The sequence below is a fragment of the Suncus etruscus genome, chromosome 1 (assembly GCF_024139225.1).
Source record: "Suncus etruscus isolate mSunEtr1 chromosome 1, mSunEtr1.pri.cur, whole genome shotgun sequence".
In the NCBI taxonomy this organism is placed as follows: domain Eukaryota; kingdom Metazoa; phylum Chordata; class Mammalia; order Eulipotyphla; family Soricidae; genus Suncus; species Suncus etruscus.
Window position 1 is genome coordinate 106,531,161 of NC_064848.1, and position 19,429 is coordinate 106,550,589.

Below are 19,429 nucleotides of genomic sequence, written 5' to 3' on the forward strand. Positions count from 1 at the left end.
ACTATGTTTAAGGGAAGCCTCTATCTCTTATCCCTAATCTATTTTTTGAAAGTTTCTATAACATGATATAATGTAGATAGTGGCATTACCAGAAGTATATAATACAAAAAATGTATTATACATCGTGGATTACTCTCCATAAATTCTGAATTAATCTTTATTTTTTAATTAAAAACGAAGTTTGGCTTTATTATAGAAATGAACATGATAATTAGGACAAAGCACAGATGCCTTTCAGACCAATTAGCTATACTACTTTACTGCAAAGAACTAAATATCCTGGATCAATTAAAGTGATGTTGAGGTTTATCTGTTTGTATCCAAAATCAATTAATTTATTCTAGGGTTCTTGTTCCTGAATGTCATTTTAGACTAAAATGAAAGAGCACTTTGGACTGTATTGAGTTCTTTTTGGATAAACTTGATCTTAAAAGAGTTCAGTATTCTTCTATCAACAAAAAAGACATTAGAAATGTATCAACATGCAACGGTTTTAAGAGAAACTCTAGATTTTTCACTTACTGCGTTAATGTGCCTTGAATAGTTTGAATAAAAACTTCTAATGTCAAAATTTCATTGAGTATGGGGAAAATTTAGTTTAAATAGATAAAGGAACATTCATTTTTATTATTGCAATCAAACCATTGTCATGATAGTTGTCAGTGTATTTATTTCTCTAACTGGACTCAGTACTCTTTGTGGTAAGCTTCATGTTGCACTGCTGAAGGAGGATGTTCTTTTTTATAACTAAAACCCAACTACAAAGATGTTTGTAATCATGATGCTTAAATAAAGATATTTGAAAAAGATAGATAAATTAATGTCAGGAGTAATTTATTTTATTTATTTAAATATTTAAAACTTTAAATATTATTATTATTATTACCATTATTATTTTATGACCCAGACCTTATGGTTTCAGGGGTCATTTTTGCTGGACTTGTTGGACCCATTTGAAATGCAAGAATCAAACCCAGTTTGAATGCATGCAAAGCAAATGGCCTACCTGGTGTACTATTGCTTTGGCCCTAAAAACAATATTTTATTAAAAAAAATGTAACTTCATGGTCACTAACATGCTCTATTTATAAAGCGTAGAATGTATATCTTGTGTCCATTTGGATACAGTATTCACATTCACATTTGTGCTCTCTAGAGCCAGACTGTAGAACCTGTTGGCAATAATAAAAATGCTGAAACTGTGCCAGTGAAACACAGGGTTGAGCAGGTTCCAGCATATGCCTGAGTTCACGCTTCAGAAAATGGTTAAAAAAATATTGCCAGGCCCTGTCTTTTGAAGATGGTTTAGTCATGCATGTACAACACAGCTGCTAGGTGCATATGAGATTTACCTTGCAACTCAAACTTCTAGACTTTCCCCCTATTTCTTCATTCTTCCACACCTTCTAGGATGGTGCAGAGTTCGTAAATCAGGTGTTCTTAAGCCTTCTATGAAAATGCTAGTACAGACAATCCTGAACAAGGAGTCAAGTCTGTGTTTTATTTTTCATCCCAGATTACTACCAACATAGTCTTATAATTAAAAGCTCTCTCTTTACACTGAATAGTTTTAGTCAAGCATTATTGTTGACCTTAATGACCTTCAGTTGTAAATGAAATATATCACACAGATGAACTCACCAGGTGTATGTATGTCTCTTGCTATCCATCTCTGTCTCTCTTCTCAGAATATTTAGCTGTGTGTGAGTGTGTGTGAGTGTGTGTGTGTGTGTGTGTGTGTGTGTGTGTGTGTGTGTGTGTGTTTATAGTAGCTTTTGGAGCCACACCCACTGGTGGTTAGGGCTTATTCATGGATCACTCCTGTTGGTGCTTGGGTACCATATGGGATTGAACCTGGACCAGCTGCATTCAAAGACCAAATGGCTTACTATTTTACAATAATACAGATTATTAGCAAAATCCAGCAAAATTTGATCTCTTAAATTCCCATACCCTGCCAATAACAGTTCTGGCTTCAGCAGTACCATATATTTTAACCTCATCAGTTGCAGGAAGCAAAACAGTACAAAGTCTTACTCAATGTTCTATCAAATGTCTTCCCTACTATCTTTCACATTTGTTCACTGCACATAATCTTTGAGCCTTTTATACCTCAGTTTTATTTATATTTTCTAGAAGTATCTCTCTTTTCTTTAACTGTGGATGGTAGTCAATAGCAGATTTTGACATTTCAGTACACGGCTTCAAGTCACAATATCACATCACAAATAATGATGGCATATGATATTTATGACCTGATATACTATTTTGGAGAGTGGTGATTTTATAGTGAATTAATATTATATATCTATAGTTTTGACACAAAAATTACATAAAGACTGGAGAAATAGAAAAGGAAAGGGAAGTTCTTTGCAATCATTTCTTTGTCATTTAAAATTGACTCTACTATAAATTTATAAGCCATATAAGCAACTGTTGTTCCTATTAATTTTCTTTATACTGTTACACAGATTTATGAGAAATACCAAGATCAGTATACAGTGGAACCAAATAATGCTCGCCAGCTGGTGGAAATTGCAGCCAGAGATATTGAGAAACTTCTAAGCAACAGATCCAAAGCCCTGGTGGTGAGTTTAAATAAGATTTTTTCACTTTTATATTTCTTGTTTCTTTGAACTTATATTTTATATTTTATTTGTACAATTTCCTTAGAAATTGACTGTGTTCTACAGTGCTCATAAAGGAAACATATGATTGTGTCCTGCACCCCAAATAGATATTCCTAACTACATGTTTACTTATTGGAAACTTTAATACTTAGTATACTTAATTGGATCATATATTTCCTTATGTACATATTGTTATGATGCATATTAGTTAAATGTTCATATTTAATTTATCTTAACACGAGAACATACCAATATCCTTGTTTTCAGTCCCATCACTACCTTCCTGCTTGATGTGATCAATATGTCAGCCTATTAATAAATTCTTTTTAAAAATAGTTGGGATTTGTGTAAATGTTTTTCTTATCAAGAGATGTTAGGCTTGCTTTTAAGATTTATTTGGAACATAGTATACTGTATATACCCTTTCATGACTTGTTTCTTTCCCTACATATGTATATGATTGTATGACTTATCAAGTTTGTACACAGCTTTTACATATTTTAGGTGAATGTTACTTGACTTTTTTTCGTTTATTCTCAGTTTGTAAATATTATCTGCATTATGTTCAGCTGGTTACTATGAACAGTGCTGTTAAATTTCCTTGGATAAGTCCTCTAACACTCCTGTGTGAAAATGTCTGCAGGCTTAGAATATGGTAGGAGGCAGTATATTAAAGGTAATTTTATAGAAGTTAAGAACAGAATAAAAATTGTTTTAGGAAATATTGTGTCAATGTAGAGCTCCATAAGAAACATGAGCTTATTGATTCTATTGTGCTAATAATTGACAGTCAGAAATCTTAAATATATATGCAATTAAATCAATTGTTACCTTTGTTTGTTACTCATCAGGTAGATACATGTGTTGTGTTCCTCTATTGTTCCTCTTTAGTTAAATATCAATTATATCATTTGCACATTCATTTCATTTTAGAGGAGAAAATAGCTTTATTTAAAGAATTTTAGAGGATAATAATAAGTAAGAAATAAATAAAATAAAAAATAAAGAAATAAAGAAACTTTAGAGGATAGAGAAATAATGAGTGAGAAAGAGGTAGAGAGAATGAAAGAGAAGAGGAAAAAAATAAAGGAAAGGAAAAGAATTTCTGAAGTTAGGATATGGATAATTCCAAAATGGAATCAACTATATTTTACTTTATACAAAACTGATTTGCAAGTTATTTTTCTAGTAATAATTCCCTTTAGCTACATAAACTGTATATTTTTACCTAGTATATAACAGTCTGTTCATTCTGTCAGATTTAGAAATAATAAGTTTTTAATTTTATTTTTGTTATTTTGTAATTGAATCACCTTGAAATACAGGGTTAAAAAAATGATGGTTGAATTTCAGTCAAACAATGTTCCAACACCCATCATGTTACCAATTTCTCTGGTTTCTCTCTTCTACCCCATTTCTTCTTTTAAGGTTGGTTTTGAATCTTTTTTTTAATTGTTATTTATTCGTGAAGCTGTGTATTCTTCTCTCTTCTACCCCATTTCTTCTTTTAAGGTTGGTTTTGAATCTTTTTTTTAATTGTTATTTATTCGTGAAGCTGTGTATTCTTCCTTCAAATATGAATATAAGACTTGTTCTGTGAAGTATTGTTGGTGAAATATTCATTTCATTCAGTTTCATCACTATATCTCTTCACTGTCTTCAGGTTTTGAGAGTTGCTTATGAAAAATCTGCTGTAAATCTTAAGGATGCTCCTTTGTATGTAATTAATCTTTTTTATCTTGCTGCCTTCAGAGTTCTGTCGTTATCTATGGTATTCATCTTTGTGACTAGATGTACCTTGGGTTGCTCTTCCTTGGATATCTTTAGCTGGTACTCTTCGGGCATCTAGGATGTGGTGTATGCAGTCTTTAGCTCTGATAACTTTTCTGCAATGATGTCCTTGACTGGTGGTGATTCTTCTTGGGGAATTTTCTTCCTGAGTCTCTGGGATGCCAATGATTCTTATGTTGTTTCTATTGAGTTTATCCCAGATTTCTATTTTCATCTGTTTACATTTTTTTCCTGTTCACATTTTTAGAGAATTTTTTCCATTATCTATTCTTTTTTTAATGCTCTTATCCAACATATTCTGTTGTATACTGCCTATTTGTTATGCTATCTGTCTTCCAGCTCACTTATTCTGTCCTCAGCTGCTATTAGTTTGTTAGTCAGGCCTTCCAATGAGTTTTACATTTTACCTACCATATGTTTTAGTCCTATTATTTTATTTTGGAGTTTCTACTTTCATATCCTATTTAATTTTTTCACTTTGTTTCATGTTTTCTTTGATTTATCTGAACATCCTCCATATTTCTTCTCTAAAGTCCTTACCAGAGAGGCTGTAGATATGCTTCCTACCTATCGGGTTATCAGTGTTATTATCTTCATTCTCTATACATGGTGGAGCTCTGCATTGTTTCCCCATTTTCACCTTTGGATTTTTGTGTTTTTTTACATGTTGTGTTGGAGTTCCTATTCTGTGTCACTCCCTCCCATCATGGAGTGGCCCTGCTCAGTGGTGGCAGTGACTTGTCTCTGTATGCTTGGCTTCACAAGGGCTCATGGAGAATAAGGGTCTCCTCTAGCTGCTCTCTGTCTTACTCTTTCCCATTTCAGGGGCTTGACTTCACTCCTCACCATTTTATTTTATTTTAACAATTAATTTAACTATTTAACAATTGCATATATATGTGCTGCATAAAATTTCTTCTTCTGTTTTTTTGTTTGTTTGTTTGTTTGTTTCCTTGTTGTGCCATGTCGAGTGAGTTACACCTCGCTCCACACTCAGAATCTCACCTGATAGGCTCAGGAAAGTGTATGGATGTCAATGATCAAACCCAGATTGGCCATGTGCAAGTTAAAGGCCCTACCTGTTTTTTTTTTTTTTTTTTTTTTTTTTTTTTGGTTTTTGGGCCACACCCGTTTGACGCTCAGGGGTTACTCCTGGCTATGTGCTCAGAAATCGCCCCTGGCTTGGGGGGACCATATGGGACGCCGGGGGATCGAACCGCCGTCCTTCCTTGGCTAGCGCTTGCAAGGCAGAGACCTTACCTCCAGCGCCACCTACCCGGCCCGAGGCCCTACCTGTTAATTTTTCTTTTACCTTGTTTTTGGGGAGTGATGGGTGGGTTGGTAGAAGCTATATCTGGCTATGCTTAGAAATCTCTTTGTGGGCCCGGAGAGATAGCACAGCGGCGTTTGCCTTACAAGCAGCCGATTCAGGACCAAAGGTGGTTGGTTCAAATCCCGGTGTCCCATATGGTCCCCGGTGCCTGCCAGGAGCTATTTCTGAGCAGACAGCCAGGAGTAACCCCTGAGCATCGCCGGGTGTGGCCCCAAAACAAAACAAAACAAACAAAAAAACAAAAAAAGAAATCTCTTTGTGGAGATTAGGGTTTATCCTGGCACTGAGAATAATTCCTGAAGGTGCTTAAAAGACCAACTATTAGCCAGGGATCCAATCCAAGTGAGTCTTATATAAGGGAAACACCCTATCTGCTGTACCATCTCTTCAGTGCCTTCTTTTTATTTTTTATAAATTGTTTTTACTAAGGCTTTGTTGTTTCAGGCATAGTATTTTAACACCAACCCAACCACTGTGTAACTTACCCTACAGCAGCATCTTCAAGTTTGCTCTCAACCCCAATCTATTTCTGTTACAGGCATATAACACAATTACTTCATATTACTTGCTCAATCAATACTTAAAATAATGACAAATGGATTATTAAATTAATCACTGAAAGTTAATTTGTGATGACTGATTGCTAGATAATTTTGACCTAAGTAAATAAATACATTTTAGTCATTTAAAACAGTATTGTATAATATAATGTCATTACAATTTGCATAAATATTTTAAACTCGAATATGAAACAAATTGCATTAAATTTATTTTTTAGTTGAATCTTATTGTAGTAAATCTGTGCTAATTTATTTTAGTGTTTTCAAGAAAAAGGTAAGACATATAGATGTAAAATTTAGTGAGAGTGAAGAGAACTGAGATAATTAAAGGGGAATATCAGAATAGATCTCTAATGTACAGTGTTTTATTCTAAGGAAGGGAATTCTGATTTTATATCAGAGAATATTACAATATTGCTTAATTAACTGCATTAATAAGTAAATATTGCAATAAATTCTCTATGGATGTAGCAAAAGCTTATTAGACAAAAGCTTTCCATTATAAATGAGGCATTAATTTATTATTGAAAACAGAAAATCTTTTAACAAGCTAGGAGTTAACATACCTTTCTTAACTAGTAGAGGGCAACCGTGTGCAGCATTAATGAGTGCCACATTTAATACTATGTGCTGAGAAGTTTTATTCTGATACTTGCTTTATCTCTATAGTAGAAATAGTCTAAATATAATTATCCTAACTGGTAGAACTATTTTAAGCCATCCCAAATCAATGCATAGAAAAGCAAAAGAAATAATCATTTAACATGGTTATTAACATTTCTTTCAGCCTGAACTAGGCTGAAAAATTAGTGAGTGTTAATGAACAATTCATTGCATAAAGCTTTTCAACAAAGCAAACCAACCTCCACTGGTGCCTCCTGAAAAAGAAGTGAATGGAATCAGTGTTCTCATTGTTCACCCTCAGTCACACACAAGGGCATCTGCCAAGTAAATTAAAGTCTCTTGAGAGATACTCTGTTCAAAGAAAATGAAACTAGGTTATAATAAACATATTTTGGCTGTGGCACTTTTCCAATTATGGTATATCCTAGCTCCCTCTGGTTGTCCTGGTTACTTTAATTAAAACTGCTCCCATCTATTATGAAGATTTGAATACTGAAATATGCCCAGATCTTAATTCAGTCTTGATATTCAGCTTATAATTACAAGATGGAGAGAAAACAATACATGCTTTCAAGTGACTATGAAAGTAATATCTATATTTCTTTCTAGAAAGACTAGTTTGGTCATTATATTTAATATATGATAAATATATTATATTTATTTATATAATATATAAATATATAATATCATTTATATTTATTTATATAATATATTTATATATAAATGATATATAATATATATAAAATTATATTTTTATATATTTTATATGTTTATATATATAAATATACATTTATTATATATTATATAATATAATTGAACTAGTTATATTTATATATAATATAAATATTTATATTTATATCATATGTAATATAAGTCTCTAAACAATTTATATTATATTATATATTATTGATATATCATATATCTATTAATTTTGAATAGGGCTGCCAATAGATTGTATTTAAAATGCATAATCCTGGGGATGGAGAGATAGCACAGCAGTAGGGCATTTGCCTTGCATGCAGCAGCACTGGATGGTGTTCGGTTCATTCCCATCATTCCATATGGTCCCCCTAGCCTACTAGGAGCTATTTTTGAGAGCAGAGCCAGGAAAAAAACCTGAGTGCCACCTCCAGGTGACCCCAAAACCAACCTCCCCCCCAAAAAAATGCATATTCCTGGCCTTCACCTGAAGAAAATTTAACCGAGATGAATGGGAAGAAATCTCAGAAAATTTTGTATAAAAAAAGTAAAATATCCCAGAAAAAATGTGAAATTCTTTAGAAGCTCAAAGAATTAAAACTATATTTGAATATTAGGACACCCCTTGGCTCAATTTTTTTAAACAGAATAAATGTAGAATAATTTGGAAGAAAATAAGGACTTCATTATTAAACAGTAATTGGAAATTGTTAAATTACAAGAAGTTTCTCTTATCATTAATTTAGATAGAACAATGAAAGCAATGTATTGGGTGCTCTTAGAATTTTGTTTTGTGGAATGACTACTAGAATCATGAATACAACGTTAAGAGTAGGAATTTATAAAATTTTAAATTATGGGGAAAATATGGAATGTTGTTAATTGATTCTAGAAAAAAACTGGTACAAATAAGATAGCCATAAGATTTATGTTTTCAAAGAGTGGCAATAATCTTTCACTTCAGAAAGAAAGTTAGGACCTGAGTGATAATACAGTGGTAGAGCATTTGCCTTGCACACAGCAGATTCAGGATGGACCTGGGTTTCATTCCCGGCATCCCATATGGTCCCCAGAACCAGGAGCGAGTTCTGAGTGCATAGCCAGGAGTAACTCTGGAGCATCACCAGGTGTAGCCGAAAAAAACCAAAACCAAAACAAAAACAGAAAGAGAAGGTTGGGGCCTGAGCAGTAGTACAGCTCTAGGGAGTTTGGCCGCACGTAGCCAACCCCTGACAGAGTCTGTTTCAATACCAGGCTTCCTATTTAGTCTCCTGAGCCTGCCAAGAGCGATTTCTGAGTGCAGAGCCAGGGTGTAACCCCTGAAAACCACCTCCGGGTGTGACCCACAAACCAAAATTAAAAAAAAAAGGAAAGAAAGAGAAAGCTAAATGTACATATGAACAACTTAGCTTGAAGGTAAAAAAAACTTGAAAGTCACACTGGGCAATTACTTTTTCTCAGTAAATTGAAGTTTAGATTGTGTGTATATAATGAAAAGATTATAGGTTTCTTGAGGACAATAGTGATGATTTGGGCATCCAAGTATGAATAATGTTAAGTAAGAGCAATAAGCAAGATAAAAAGATACTATTAGAAGTAAAATAGCTACCCATACTATATAGGGACTCCCATAAAAACCAGAAGATAGAAAATATTCTCAAATCCATTCTATAATTTTTGCTTGTTTGTTTCTTGGCTGTGCTTTGTTTGTCCTATATAATGCTATGTTTTGAAATTAGGATAGATGTATGCAAGGCAAAGTTCTTACCCCTTGTAAATTTTATCTTTCTGGCCTCTCAAGTTTATTCTGCAGGTGAAATTCAAAAACTCTAATTTGTAAATGTGCCCATGATGTTCTGGTTATTGGCTCAAAATATATTTTGAAGTCATAAGCTTATCCAAGATAAAGGTACAAGAAGAATATTATTTTAGAAAAAGCAATGGTACTATTTTCCTTCCAAGAAGAAAAATTTACTTACTGTAAATGCTATTGAGAGAATTATTCAGATTTCAAACATTTCCTTTTGAATAGAAAAGTGATTAGGAAATCTCTCTGTTTTGTGAAATTGAGATTACTTTTATTTTGGTTTGATAAATTCCTGTGGATATTAAAAATGAAATTTGGAGGATAGAGTTACTTGTGGATGTTTGAACAATGAAAGGTACTTTCAGAAGCACAAGCATACACTCAGGCCAGTAAAATTGTACCTATGTGATGGTTACCAAGGGATGAATCTGATAGAGATTGTTTTCTTGCAACAAAAAAGATGCCCTCTTCCCTCTCACTCACCCTACCATACCTGCTTCTGGGCAGGCACTTTGCTTCTCTCTCTCTCTTTCTCTCTCCCTCTTTCTCGGCACTGTGGTTTGTACTACTGTCATAAAGGGGTGCCATGCATCCAGTTTAACTTTTCTAATATAGGCATTTTATTACTGTTTTTGTTTTTATTTTTTATGAAAAACATTAGTTATTATACTTTTGTTCAATACTTTTTAATTTGAAGTCACATGGTACTCTAGCCATAGTTAAAAATTGTGTTAATGTGGGAGTCACAGCATGAGACTGGAGGGACCAACTTATAGACCAAAGAGGACACAGAAAGAAAACAAGGTTGAAAGAAGACACCAATTAAAAAGAAATCCTGTTGTTCTGACTTTTTAACATTAAAATCCAGATTAAAGTGTTTTTTGTTTGTTTTTGTTTTGTTTTGGGGTCACATCTGGTGACACTCAGGGGTTACTCCTGGATATGCACTCAGAAATCACTCCTGGCTTGGGGGACCATATGGGATGCCAGGGAAATCAAACCACAGTCTTAGGTTAGCATGTGCAAGGCAAATGCCCTGCTTCTGCCACTGCTCCAGCCCTAAAGTGTTTTTTTTTTTTTAACTACTTTTTCCTTTATATATGATCCAAGTATAATGAAACCTACTTTGTTTGCTATGTTAGATGTCTCTGAATTATTATTTTTTTTTAACTAAACCCAGCTATGCTCTGGATTTCTAGCTCAATGCTCAGAGATTACTCCTGGTGGTGTTTGGTATACCATAAGGGATGGCCAAGATAGAACTCAGGTTTACTGTTCCAAGGCAAACACTCTACCTGTTGTACTAAAGTGCAGGCCTCAAATTATTGTTTACTTTGTGGTGTGTGTGTGTGTGTGAATGAGTGAGAGAGAGAGAGAGTGATAAAGCATGAGAGTGTGAGAGAGATTCATCATTGTTTCATAAATACATTTATGTTCTGGATTGCAGTTTTGATTGCTTTCTAATATTCTGTTACATAAATATCTTGTTTGCCTAATCTATTTCTAGACATTTGCTTCTGTTTTATTTACATAGATAATGACATTGATTATTTTATATTTTGACATATAGGAAACATTTTATTTGAGTTTAACTTAATGAGTTAATTAAAATTAATAGAATAGTTAAAATTTATATGAGCATATTTTTCTTTCATCTTATGACTAAATTCTTTTTTCCTTTTATTTTATTTGAAAATAAGTATACTCATAAATTTATGTAGCAGTGACTATATTTGGTCTAAAATAATTTAAGTATAGTTTTGTGAACAGTATTTAATTTTTAATGATATATTTTTCATTATTATAATAATGTTGGAAACCCATATTGTTCTCTACTGATTAATCCCTTTGTTGTTGGCAACATAATCAGTTCAAAATTAACAGCCTGACTGGGGCAAACATCTGTCTTCAAGATTTATTTTTAGAAATATTCAGCATAACAGTGACAGTTACTGATTCCCCATAACAGCCTATATGCTATGACTTGCATGCACTACCTCAGCTACAATCAGAATGCCACATGCCACACTAGGAATGAATGATCTTACTGTCAGCAAGCCATGTACTCTAGGGCAGCTGACACCATCAAGATCCAGTTAGGAGCAAAACCCTAGTTGTGTTTTGACAGTTAAGGCATTAATTAAAAAAGAATACCTACTCCATTGCTGGTTAGATTATTCTTTAAGTCCCAAGATTTTTTAATTTCTAATTCCAGCTGTGTTATAAATATTACAGAGATTGCTCAATTCCTGTTTATTAATTCTAGCTGTATTTTATTTAGCTATTTTTCCAAAGAATTGGAATTTATTAAGCTACTTTCCAAAGGATTGGAGTCCATGTATGTTTAATTTTCAAGCTTTAGGGCAGCATTTCTCCTCCCAGCCTTGCATTTAGTGGTCCACTGTAACCTGATATTAACATCCAAATCTTAATACAGTCTTATAAACATTTATGATTTAAATACATAATAATCAAGAATAATGATGCACTACTTATAAGAGTTTACAAAAACTGTACTGCCCTATTTACTGTCATGTGTGCCATGCCCTCCATACAACTTTATAATGTTGTTTAAAAAAACAAATTAAATAAATAATCTTGAATATATCTATGGTCAAAAAGTTCTTTTAAATTGAAAATGCTCAATAAATATTTTTATGTGGATCATGATCATGATTTTAACTCATGTTGAATGTTAACTATCATTGAATTAATTTACATGTATCAATTTTACCCTTTCAATTGGGCATTCAAAAATTTGAGACAAAAATAATAAAATTTATCATCTTGTGTGCCTTCTGTATGTGTAATACTTTCATCTTTCTTTCTCTTCCCCCCTTTTTTCTTTCTGTTCCACTTGTTTTTTCTTTATTTCCTTCTCCTATTCACAATCTCCTTCCTGCTATAGGATTGTATGAGGTGAGGTAAAATAGAAAGCTTTCAGGGCCAAAGCAGTGGCACAGCAATTGGGCATTTGCCTTGCAAGTGGCTGACCTAGGATGGACCACAGTTTGATCCCTTGGAGTCCCATATGTTCCCCCAATACAGGAGCAATTTCTGAGCGCATAGCCAGGAGTAACCCCTGAGCATCACTGGGTGTGACAAAAAAAAAAAAAAAAAACAAAAAACGAGGAAGCTTTCAGTATTTACCCAAGCTCTGTATTTCTATTGTAGTATCCTTGTTGGGGCCACAGTAATAGTAAAGTAGGTTGGCCTTGCATGAAAGTATCCTAGCTTTTCAGTCCCTGATATTCTAAATGGCCCCCAGTCCTGTCAATAGTGACCCATAAAGTGAAGGAGAGACAAAGTGAAGAATAGAAATCTGAGCAAACCAAAGTGAAAGCATCTAACCTTTTTATTCTCACAGCTTTGTTATTACTTGTAATTAAATACTTATATCAAAATGTCTGGATGGTGATAAACCATAAAGTTGAAAAGATTGATTAATTGAAAATTAATTGAAAATTAACTATTTTTCGAGTGCATAGCCAGGAATAACCCCCAAGCAACACCAGTGTGGCCCAAAAAGCAAAAAACAAAAACAAAAACAAAAAAAAGATCTTAAGAATATATAAAAACCATATACTATATAGATGTTTTGACCCTGTCCTCAAACTTTTTAAACAGGGGGCCAGTTCACTGTCCCTCAGACCATTGGAGGGTCTGACTATAGTAAAAACAAAACTTATGAACGAACTCTTATGTACACTACATATATCTTATTTTGCAATGAAGAAACAAAACAGATACAAATACAATATGTGGCCCATGGGCCATAAATTGAGGACCACTGCTATAAGGGAATATGTATTAAATATTCATCTAAGCTAATACAACATATCTACTCATGTATACAGATAAAATTAATTATAACTTAAAATGCCTTACATTTAAATACTAGATATAAATGCATTTAAATACTATGCTTACATTTAAATACTGTGAAATTATTCATTTTATAACCAGTGAAATGAAATATTTTAAAAATTGATATTGTAGTCTGCAATTGCAGTTTCAAGCGTTGACTTTTATTGGCTTTTAAAATATTAGTTATAGGCAAAGATGCAATCTCCTGGAAATTTTAAATGAAAGATCTTGTGTTAATGAACTTCATCTCAGGTTCTTCACTCCAGGCAGTCGAGATAGAAAGCATAGGTCCACATCAAAATGACTGAATTCTCTACTTTATGTTGGACAGAAAAGAAAGACAGGCAGGGCAGCTGAGGCATAGAGCAAGCATAAGTAGGAAACCTAGAAAAGGTGAAAAACCTCTTCTTTCTATGTAAATGTGTATGTAGGTATACATGCTTACCTGTACGTGTTTATGTCTGTATGTTTAGGGGCTGTACTGGACAGTACCCAGAGCTTATTTCTGTCTCTGCATTCAGGATTTATTCTTGGTAGGATCAGGAAACAGGAAACTATGGGGTATTAATCCAAATTGGCTGCATACAAAACAATGTCTTCTCCACGGTGATTTCCCTCCTGTATGTGCTTTAACTAGGATGATAAGTGAATATTTGCATGTGGCTTAAGAATTCAAATTGTAAAATAGATGTAATGGAAAACAGTAGGCTTTATAAGAGGAATTTTCTCTCAGGGTTTTTCTTTGGGACATTATCTTTCTAATATCTCTCTATTTCCTTCCTGTCACCATATTGATATATGGAGATAAAGTTCATATCAAATGAGGTGAACCTAAAAAGAATGATCTAAACTGATAAACTTCAAGAATTATGTACATGTGAAGTTATAGCCTTATTTATATTTATAATATTTATTACTTTAATTTTTAATTTTTTAAATTATTTTAAATGTTATTATTTTAGGCATGTGACTTAACAGTACTTTCACTGAAAGGACAAGACTTTTACTGAAAGGGTTTTATGCAGTTTTAACTCTGCACTCTTCAAGAGATTGACGGTTAGCTTATTAAACCAGTTCTGTTGACCAGTTCTTTGGCTCTGCTGGCATTGTCCATTTTTTTTATCACCTTACTATGCTTCTATATATTGTACATTTTTATTAATATATTTACTTAAACAACTTGATTACAAAATTATTGTTCATGGGTTTCAGTCATGTAAAGAACACCCCCCCCCTTCACCAGTGCAGCATTCCCAAATCTCCCTCCTCTCAACCCTACCCCCGCCTGTACTCTAGACAGGCTTTCTACTTCCCTCATTCATTAACTTTGTTCTGATAGTTCTCAATGTAGTTATTTCTCTAGCTGCACTCGTCAATCTGTGAGCTTCATGTCATGAGCTGGACCTTCCAGCCCTCATCTCTATTGTCTCTAAGAATTATTTCAAAAATGTCTATTTTTTTTTATTAAAACCCAGAGATGAGTGAGACTATTCTGCATCTATCTTTCTCCCTCTGACTTATTTCACTCAGAAAAATAGATTCCATGTACTTCCATGTATAGAAAAATTTCATGACTTCATCACTCCTGATGGCTGCATAATATTCCATTGTGTATATATATCACAGTTTCTTTAGCCATTCATCAGTTGAAGGGCATCTTGGTTGTTTCCAGAGTATGGCTATTGTAAATAGTGCTGCAATGAATATATGTGTGAGGAAGGGATTTTTGTATTGTATTTTTGTGTTCCTAGGGCATATCCCTAGGAGTGGTTTATATGGATCATATGGGAGCTCAATTTCCAGGTTTTGGAGGAATCTCCATATTGTTTTCTATAATGGTTGAACTAGATAGTATTCCCACCAGCAGTGAATAAGAGTTCTTTCTTTTTACATCCTCTCCAGCACTGAGTGTACTCATTCTTTGTGATGTTCACCAATCTCTGGCATGAGATGGTACCTCATAGTTGTTTTTATTTGCATCTCCCTGATGATTAGTGACGTGGAGCATTTTTTTCATGTGCCTTTTGGCCATTTGTATTTCTTCTTTGGCAAAGGTCTGTTCATTTTTTCTCCCCATTTTTTGATGGGATTAGATTTTTTTTTCTTGTAAAGTTCTGTCAGTGCCTTGTATATTTTGGATATTAGCCCCTTATCTGATGTGTATTGGGTGAATAGCTTCTCACACTCAGTGGGTATATACTGCACATTTAAGAAATCATTCTGTATCTGTCCATCTCCTTTTTTGACTTAATTCAGCTCCATTCACATAGCAGCAAATTGTAATGTTTTATCTTTTCTTATAATTATGTAGTAATTCATTGTATATATGCACCACAGTTTCTTTATCCAGTTATCTGTTCTTGTCTAATTAGGTATTTCCAGATTTTGGCTATGGTGAAAAGTTCCACAATAAATATAGTAGTAGATATGTCTTTATCAATAGAATTTTCTGGTCCTTTTAGATACCAAAATATGGTATTGTGATATTCCTAAATATTTTAATCAATAATAATGTATGGCATATAAATTTGTATATTATTTAAGTATTTATATGCATAAGCACATATATTGCATGATAGTTCATTCAGTGTTTGTTCAGTAGATTAAAATATTGATGTAAATTAACTAAATAAATAAAGCACTACTCCTTTCTAGTCCTTTATTAAGTCTTTTCTTTAATAAAGGAGACAAAAACTTCATTGAGCTGAGTTTGTATAGTTGAAAACAAAGAATTTGTGGAAACTCAGAATTTTTATTCATAAAATTTATAGTTTTTGTATATGTCTGCCATTTCTCTGTTTCCAAATAATTGCTTGGGGGAGTTTTAAAATTTTTAAATATTTATTTTTGGATATTTCATGAATAACTCAATATATGTGCCAGTCATCTGGGTGGTGGCAGGGCCAAAGGAAGGATTAGGATTGTCTCTAGTGTGGTTGCACTTCTATGCTTAAATTTCATCTTTTCTAAATTTTACTCTTGAGTCCTGGTCTGATATTTTATCCAATATTTTGGAAGACAAATCAGCTTATTAAAGTGTAGCAAGAGATACCCAAAATTTGTCCTGAGAAAAGTTAACCACATTATAGTTACTGGGAATATCATCAGTTTTTCTCCTTGAACTATTTCAGACATGCTCACTGAATAAGTATTGGAAGCAAGACAGTTTAAAGTCTGTTCTTATCAAGGCAGGCCATAGTTTTCCTCTCAGCCACACAAACACTTGGCAATTATCCCTATGATCTGCTGCTGTTTTCTTGCCACATAAGTAGGCGTCTATTGCAGAGGAGCTAGCCCTGTACATTTCTGTTATGTTGGTGTGACAATAGTAATTTCCCACTTCTCCATTTAGTGAGAGTGTTCAACAAGAAAAATAATACAGTTATTTTCAGAGTCAGCAAGCTCCAAAAGACTTTGGTAGATTATGTAAATGGAGAACCATGTAGGTAGCTGGGACAACTATTAAATATTTTAAAAAAGGTTGATAATTTAACATTAGCCAATAAAAGACTAGGATCTGCCTAATTTGCCCTTAATGATTTTGTTGTATAATTCACTTTGTGATGTTACTTATTGCAAGTATATTTATGTGTAGCTTACATTCTGATTTGATTACTGTAGCTTTGATAAAAGAACAGGTAATTCTATTACATGCGGTTTTCATTACCAGTAAGTGAAAAATTTCTGGGCTATGGTGTTCTCAGAGAGCTTTAAGGAACTGTATTTTTCTTCTAATGAGCATTTAGTGGGGAGAGATTAGAGAAATAATTGGACTTAGAATGAGCATGGCTGAGAAATTTTTATGTGAGCCATATTTCGGAGAAGAAATCGTTTGATTATAGTTTATTAAGGTAATTATTAATTTAAGAAAATTAAACTGAGATATTATGGATTCCTATCCAAAAACAAACAAGAAGTATTCCATGATCTGAGATATATGTTTTAGACCTGTTTAATTTGTCAAATATTAGAGCACTAAGTTAAGCCTGTGTAAACCCCTGATTTTAAGTTTTTGAATTAAGATACCCATGTAAAAAATAATTAGAGTTATTTTATTAATAAATTCCTTTACTATTTCCTTGTAATCCTTGTATGAAAATTTATTTTTACCACCCATTATTCAATATAATTTAAAACATTAAGCACTATTCTATCAAGTAAAATATAGATTTTGAGAATATCTTTGTTCAGTTTTTCTGTCCTTGAAATTCCAATGACATAACAGTTTTGGTCATAAAATTTGTGACATATTAACAGTGATCTAATGAATTATTTAAAACTACTCCCTAATGCAACAAAAAATGATTAGTGATGAATTACATATTAATAAGAAAAAAACAGTCAAGTTACATATTAATAAGAAAAAACAGTCAAGTTACATTATAAGTAATTATACTATTTTGGACACTTGTTGACTTCTTTATAAAATTATCTATGTGATGAAAAGAAATAATGACTGTGATGTTCTATGCATGGTGACCAGTATTACAAGCACATGCAGGACTTTACAAATATTTTTGATTACTTTCCAAGTTTGGTTATATTCTTTGAAATAATTAAAACTTTACTACTCAGTCATTTCTGGTCACTTAATGTTCAACTTAATGTTCCCCACAGTAACAATGGGGGAAGCTTTCATATCTTTTAATTAGTGTGTCTATATTTTTGAATAGTATTCAGAAATGAGAAAGAAATATGATAAGTATGTTTTCTGAATATTTTGAGACACCTTCATAATGTCTTTTATAATGTACCAGCATATATTTTTAATAGCAGTTTGTGAAATTTCCTATTTCTCACATATATATTCTTAACAATATATTTGTAAAAAAGTTCTCAGGGTGTGAAATGATACAACTTATTGCATATATTTGCATTTTCCTACTAAGAATTACTCAACCCATTTTTTATGTGCCTGTTTAACATGTGTGTGACTTACTTTGGAATATAACTAATCAGAACCTTTGCCTAAGTTTTAATCATTTGGTTTATGATTGAGTTTCTTTTTTTTTAATTTTTATTGTGACTGAAGTGCATTACACAGAATTATTTACTGTACATAGTGACAATGAATGAATGGCATTCCCACCACCAATGTTGTCCTCCCTCCACTCCTGTTCCCAGCATGTCTCCCATAACTCCCTCCTTTACCCCCTCATCCCCCAGAATACTAGTGTAACTGGTCTCCACTTTACAGCTTGCTGTAGATTGGGTATCTATTCTATTGTCATTGACCTTGGGTTTGGTGCTCCCTAAATGCTTAATTGAATGTTAATGTCTTACCTGTTAGGAATTGCAAATAATATATCAAATTAATTATATTTACTAATGAAAAACATTATTTATTATATTTAACCCAATTTTGTGAAAAGTACAGTGTGAAAATATTTTATTCTTTTAGAAAAGCAGAAGATAAAAATTTGTCTTGCTTTCACTTAGAATTGTGTGTTTTAGGTTACATTATCTATTTAAAAATGACATTAACTTTTTCCATATAATTAGTTAGTTGGAAAACATTGTAAAAAGGCCAGTTGGGGGGAAGATACAAATCTGGTATATTTTATTACGTTACTTATTTTTGACAAATCTTCTATAGGAAAACAAAAACTTATTTAAATTTATATGTGGCTACTTTTTCACTGTCATTTCTTATTTTTTGTTTATACAGCCATGAAAATATGAAATATGATCAAAACTCTAAAGTTGGAGACAGAAAACTTTATATAAATAGAATAGTGACAGTCAGTGCAAAAACCATGAATGCAGACTTGCTTTAACTTGACATTATCATTAGTATAGTGATAGATAAGGTGATCTTCTACATGGCTGTACCATATGATAATGTCATTATTGTTGTTATGGTGATTGGATAGTTTTGTATTAAGGGTAGGAACAGTAATTAAAATTGCCAATAAAGTAGGTGAATATTTCTTTGCCACGTGTGAAGCAAATAAATTAAAGTTTTAACACTTTTATAAGAAAAGACAGCATGTAAAAATTTGAATCCAATTTTCTTCCATATTTCCAGTAGCTAGCAAACCTCCCTACTGTTGTGTTTTGCAGTTCTTTTTACATTTTGCTGGTATTTGCTACAATTAGTTAGCATGCTGACTATGGA

The 19,429-nt window shown here is 32.8% G+C and overlaps 1 protein-coding gene across 1 annotated transcript in view; it reads left to right on the forward strand.

Annotated features, from left to right (window-relative positions):
* CACNA2D1 (calcium voltage-gated channel auxiliary subunit alpha2delta 1) overlaps positions 1 to 19,429 on the forward strand; it is a 394,888-nt gene that overhangs the window by 45,715 nt on the left and 329,744 nt on the right. The window contains exon 3 of the mRNA XM_049776752.1: positions 2,472 to 2,588. Coding sequence (XP_049632709.1) covers positions 2,472 to 2,588 — 117 coding nt within the window. The remainder of the gene's footprint in view (positions 1 to 2,471; positions 2,589 to 19,429) is intronic.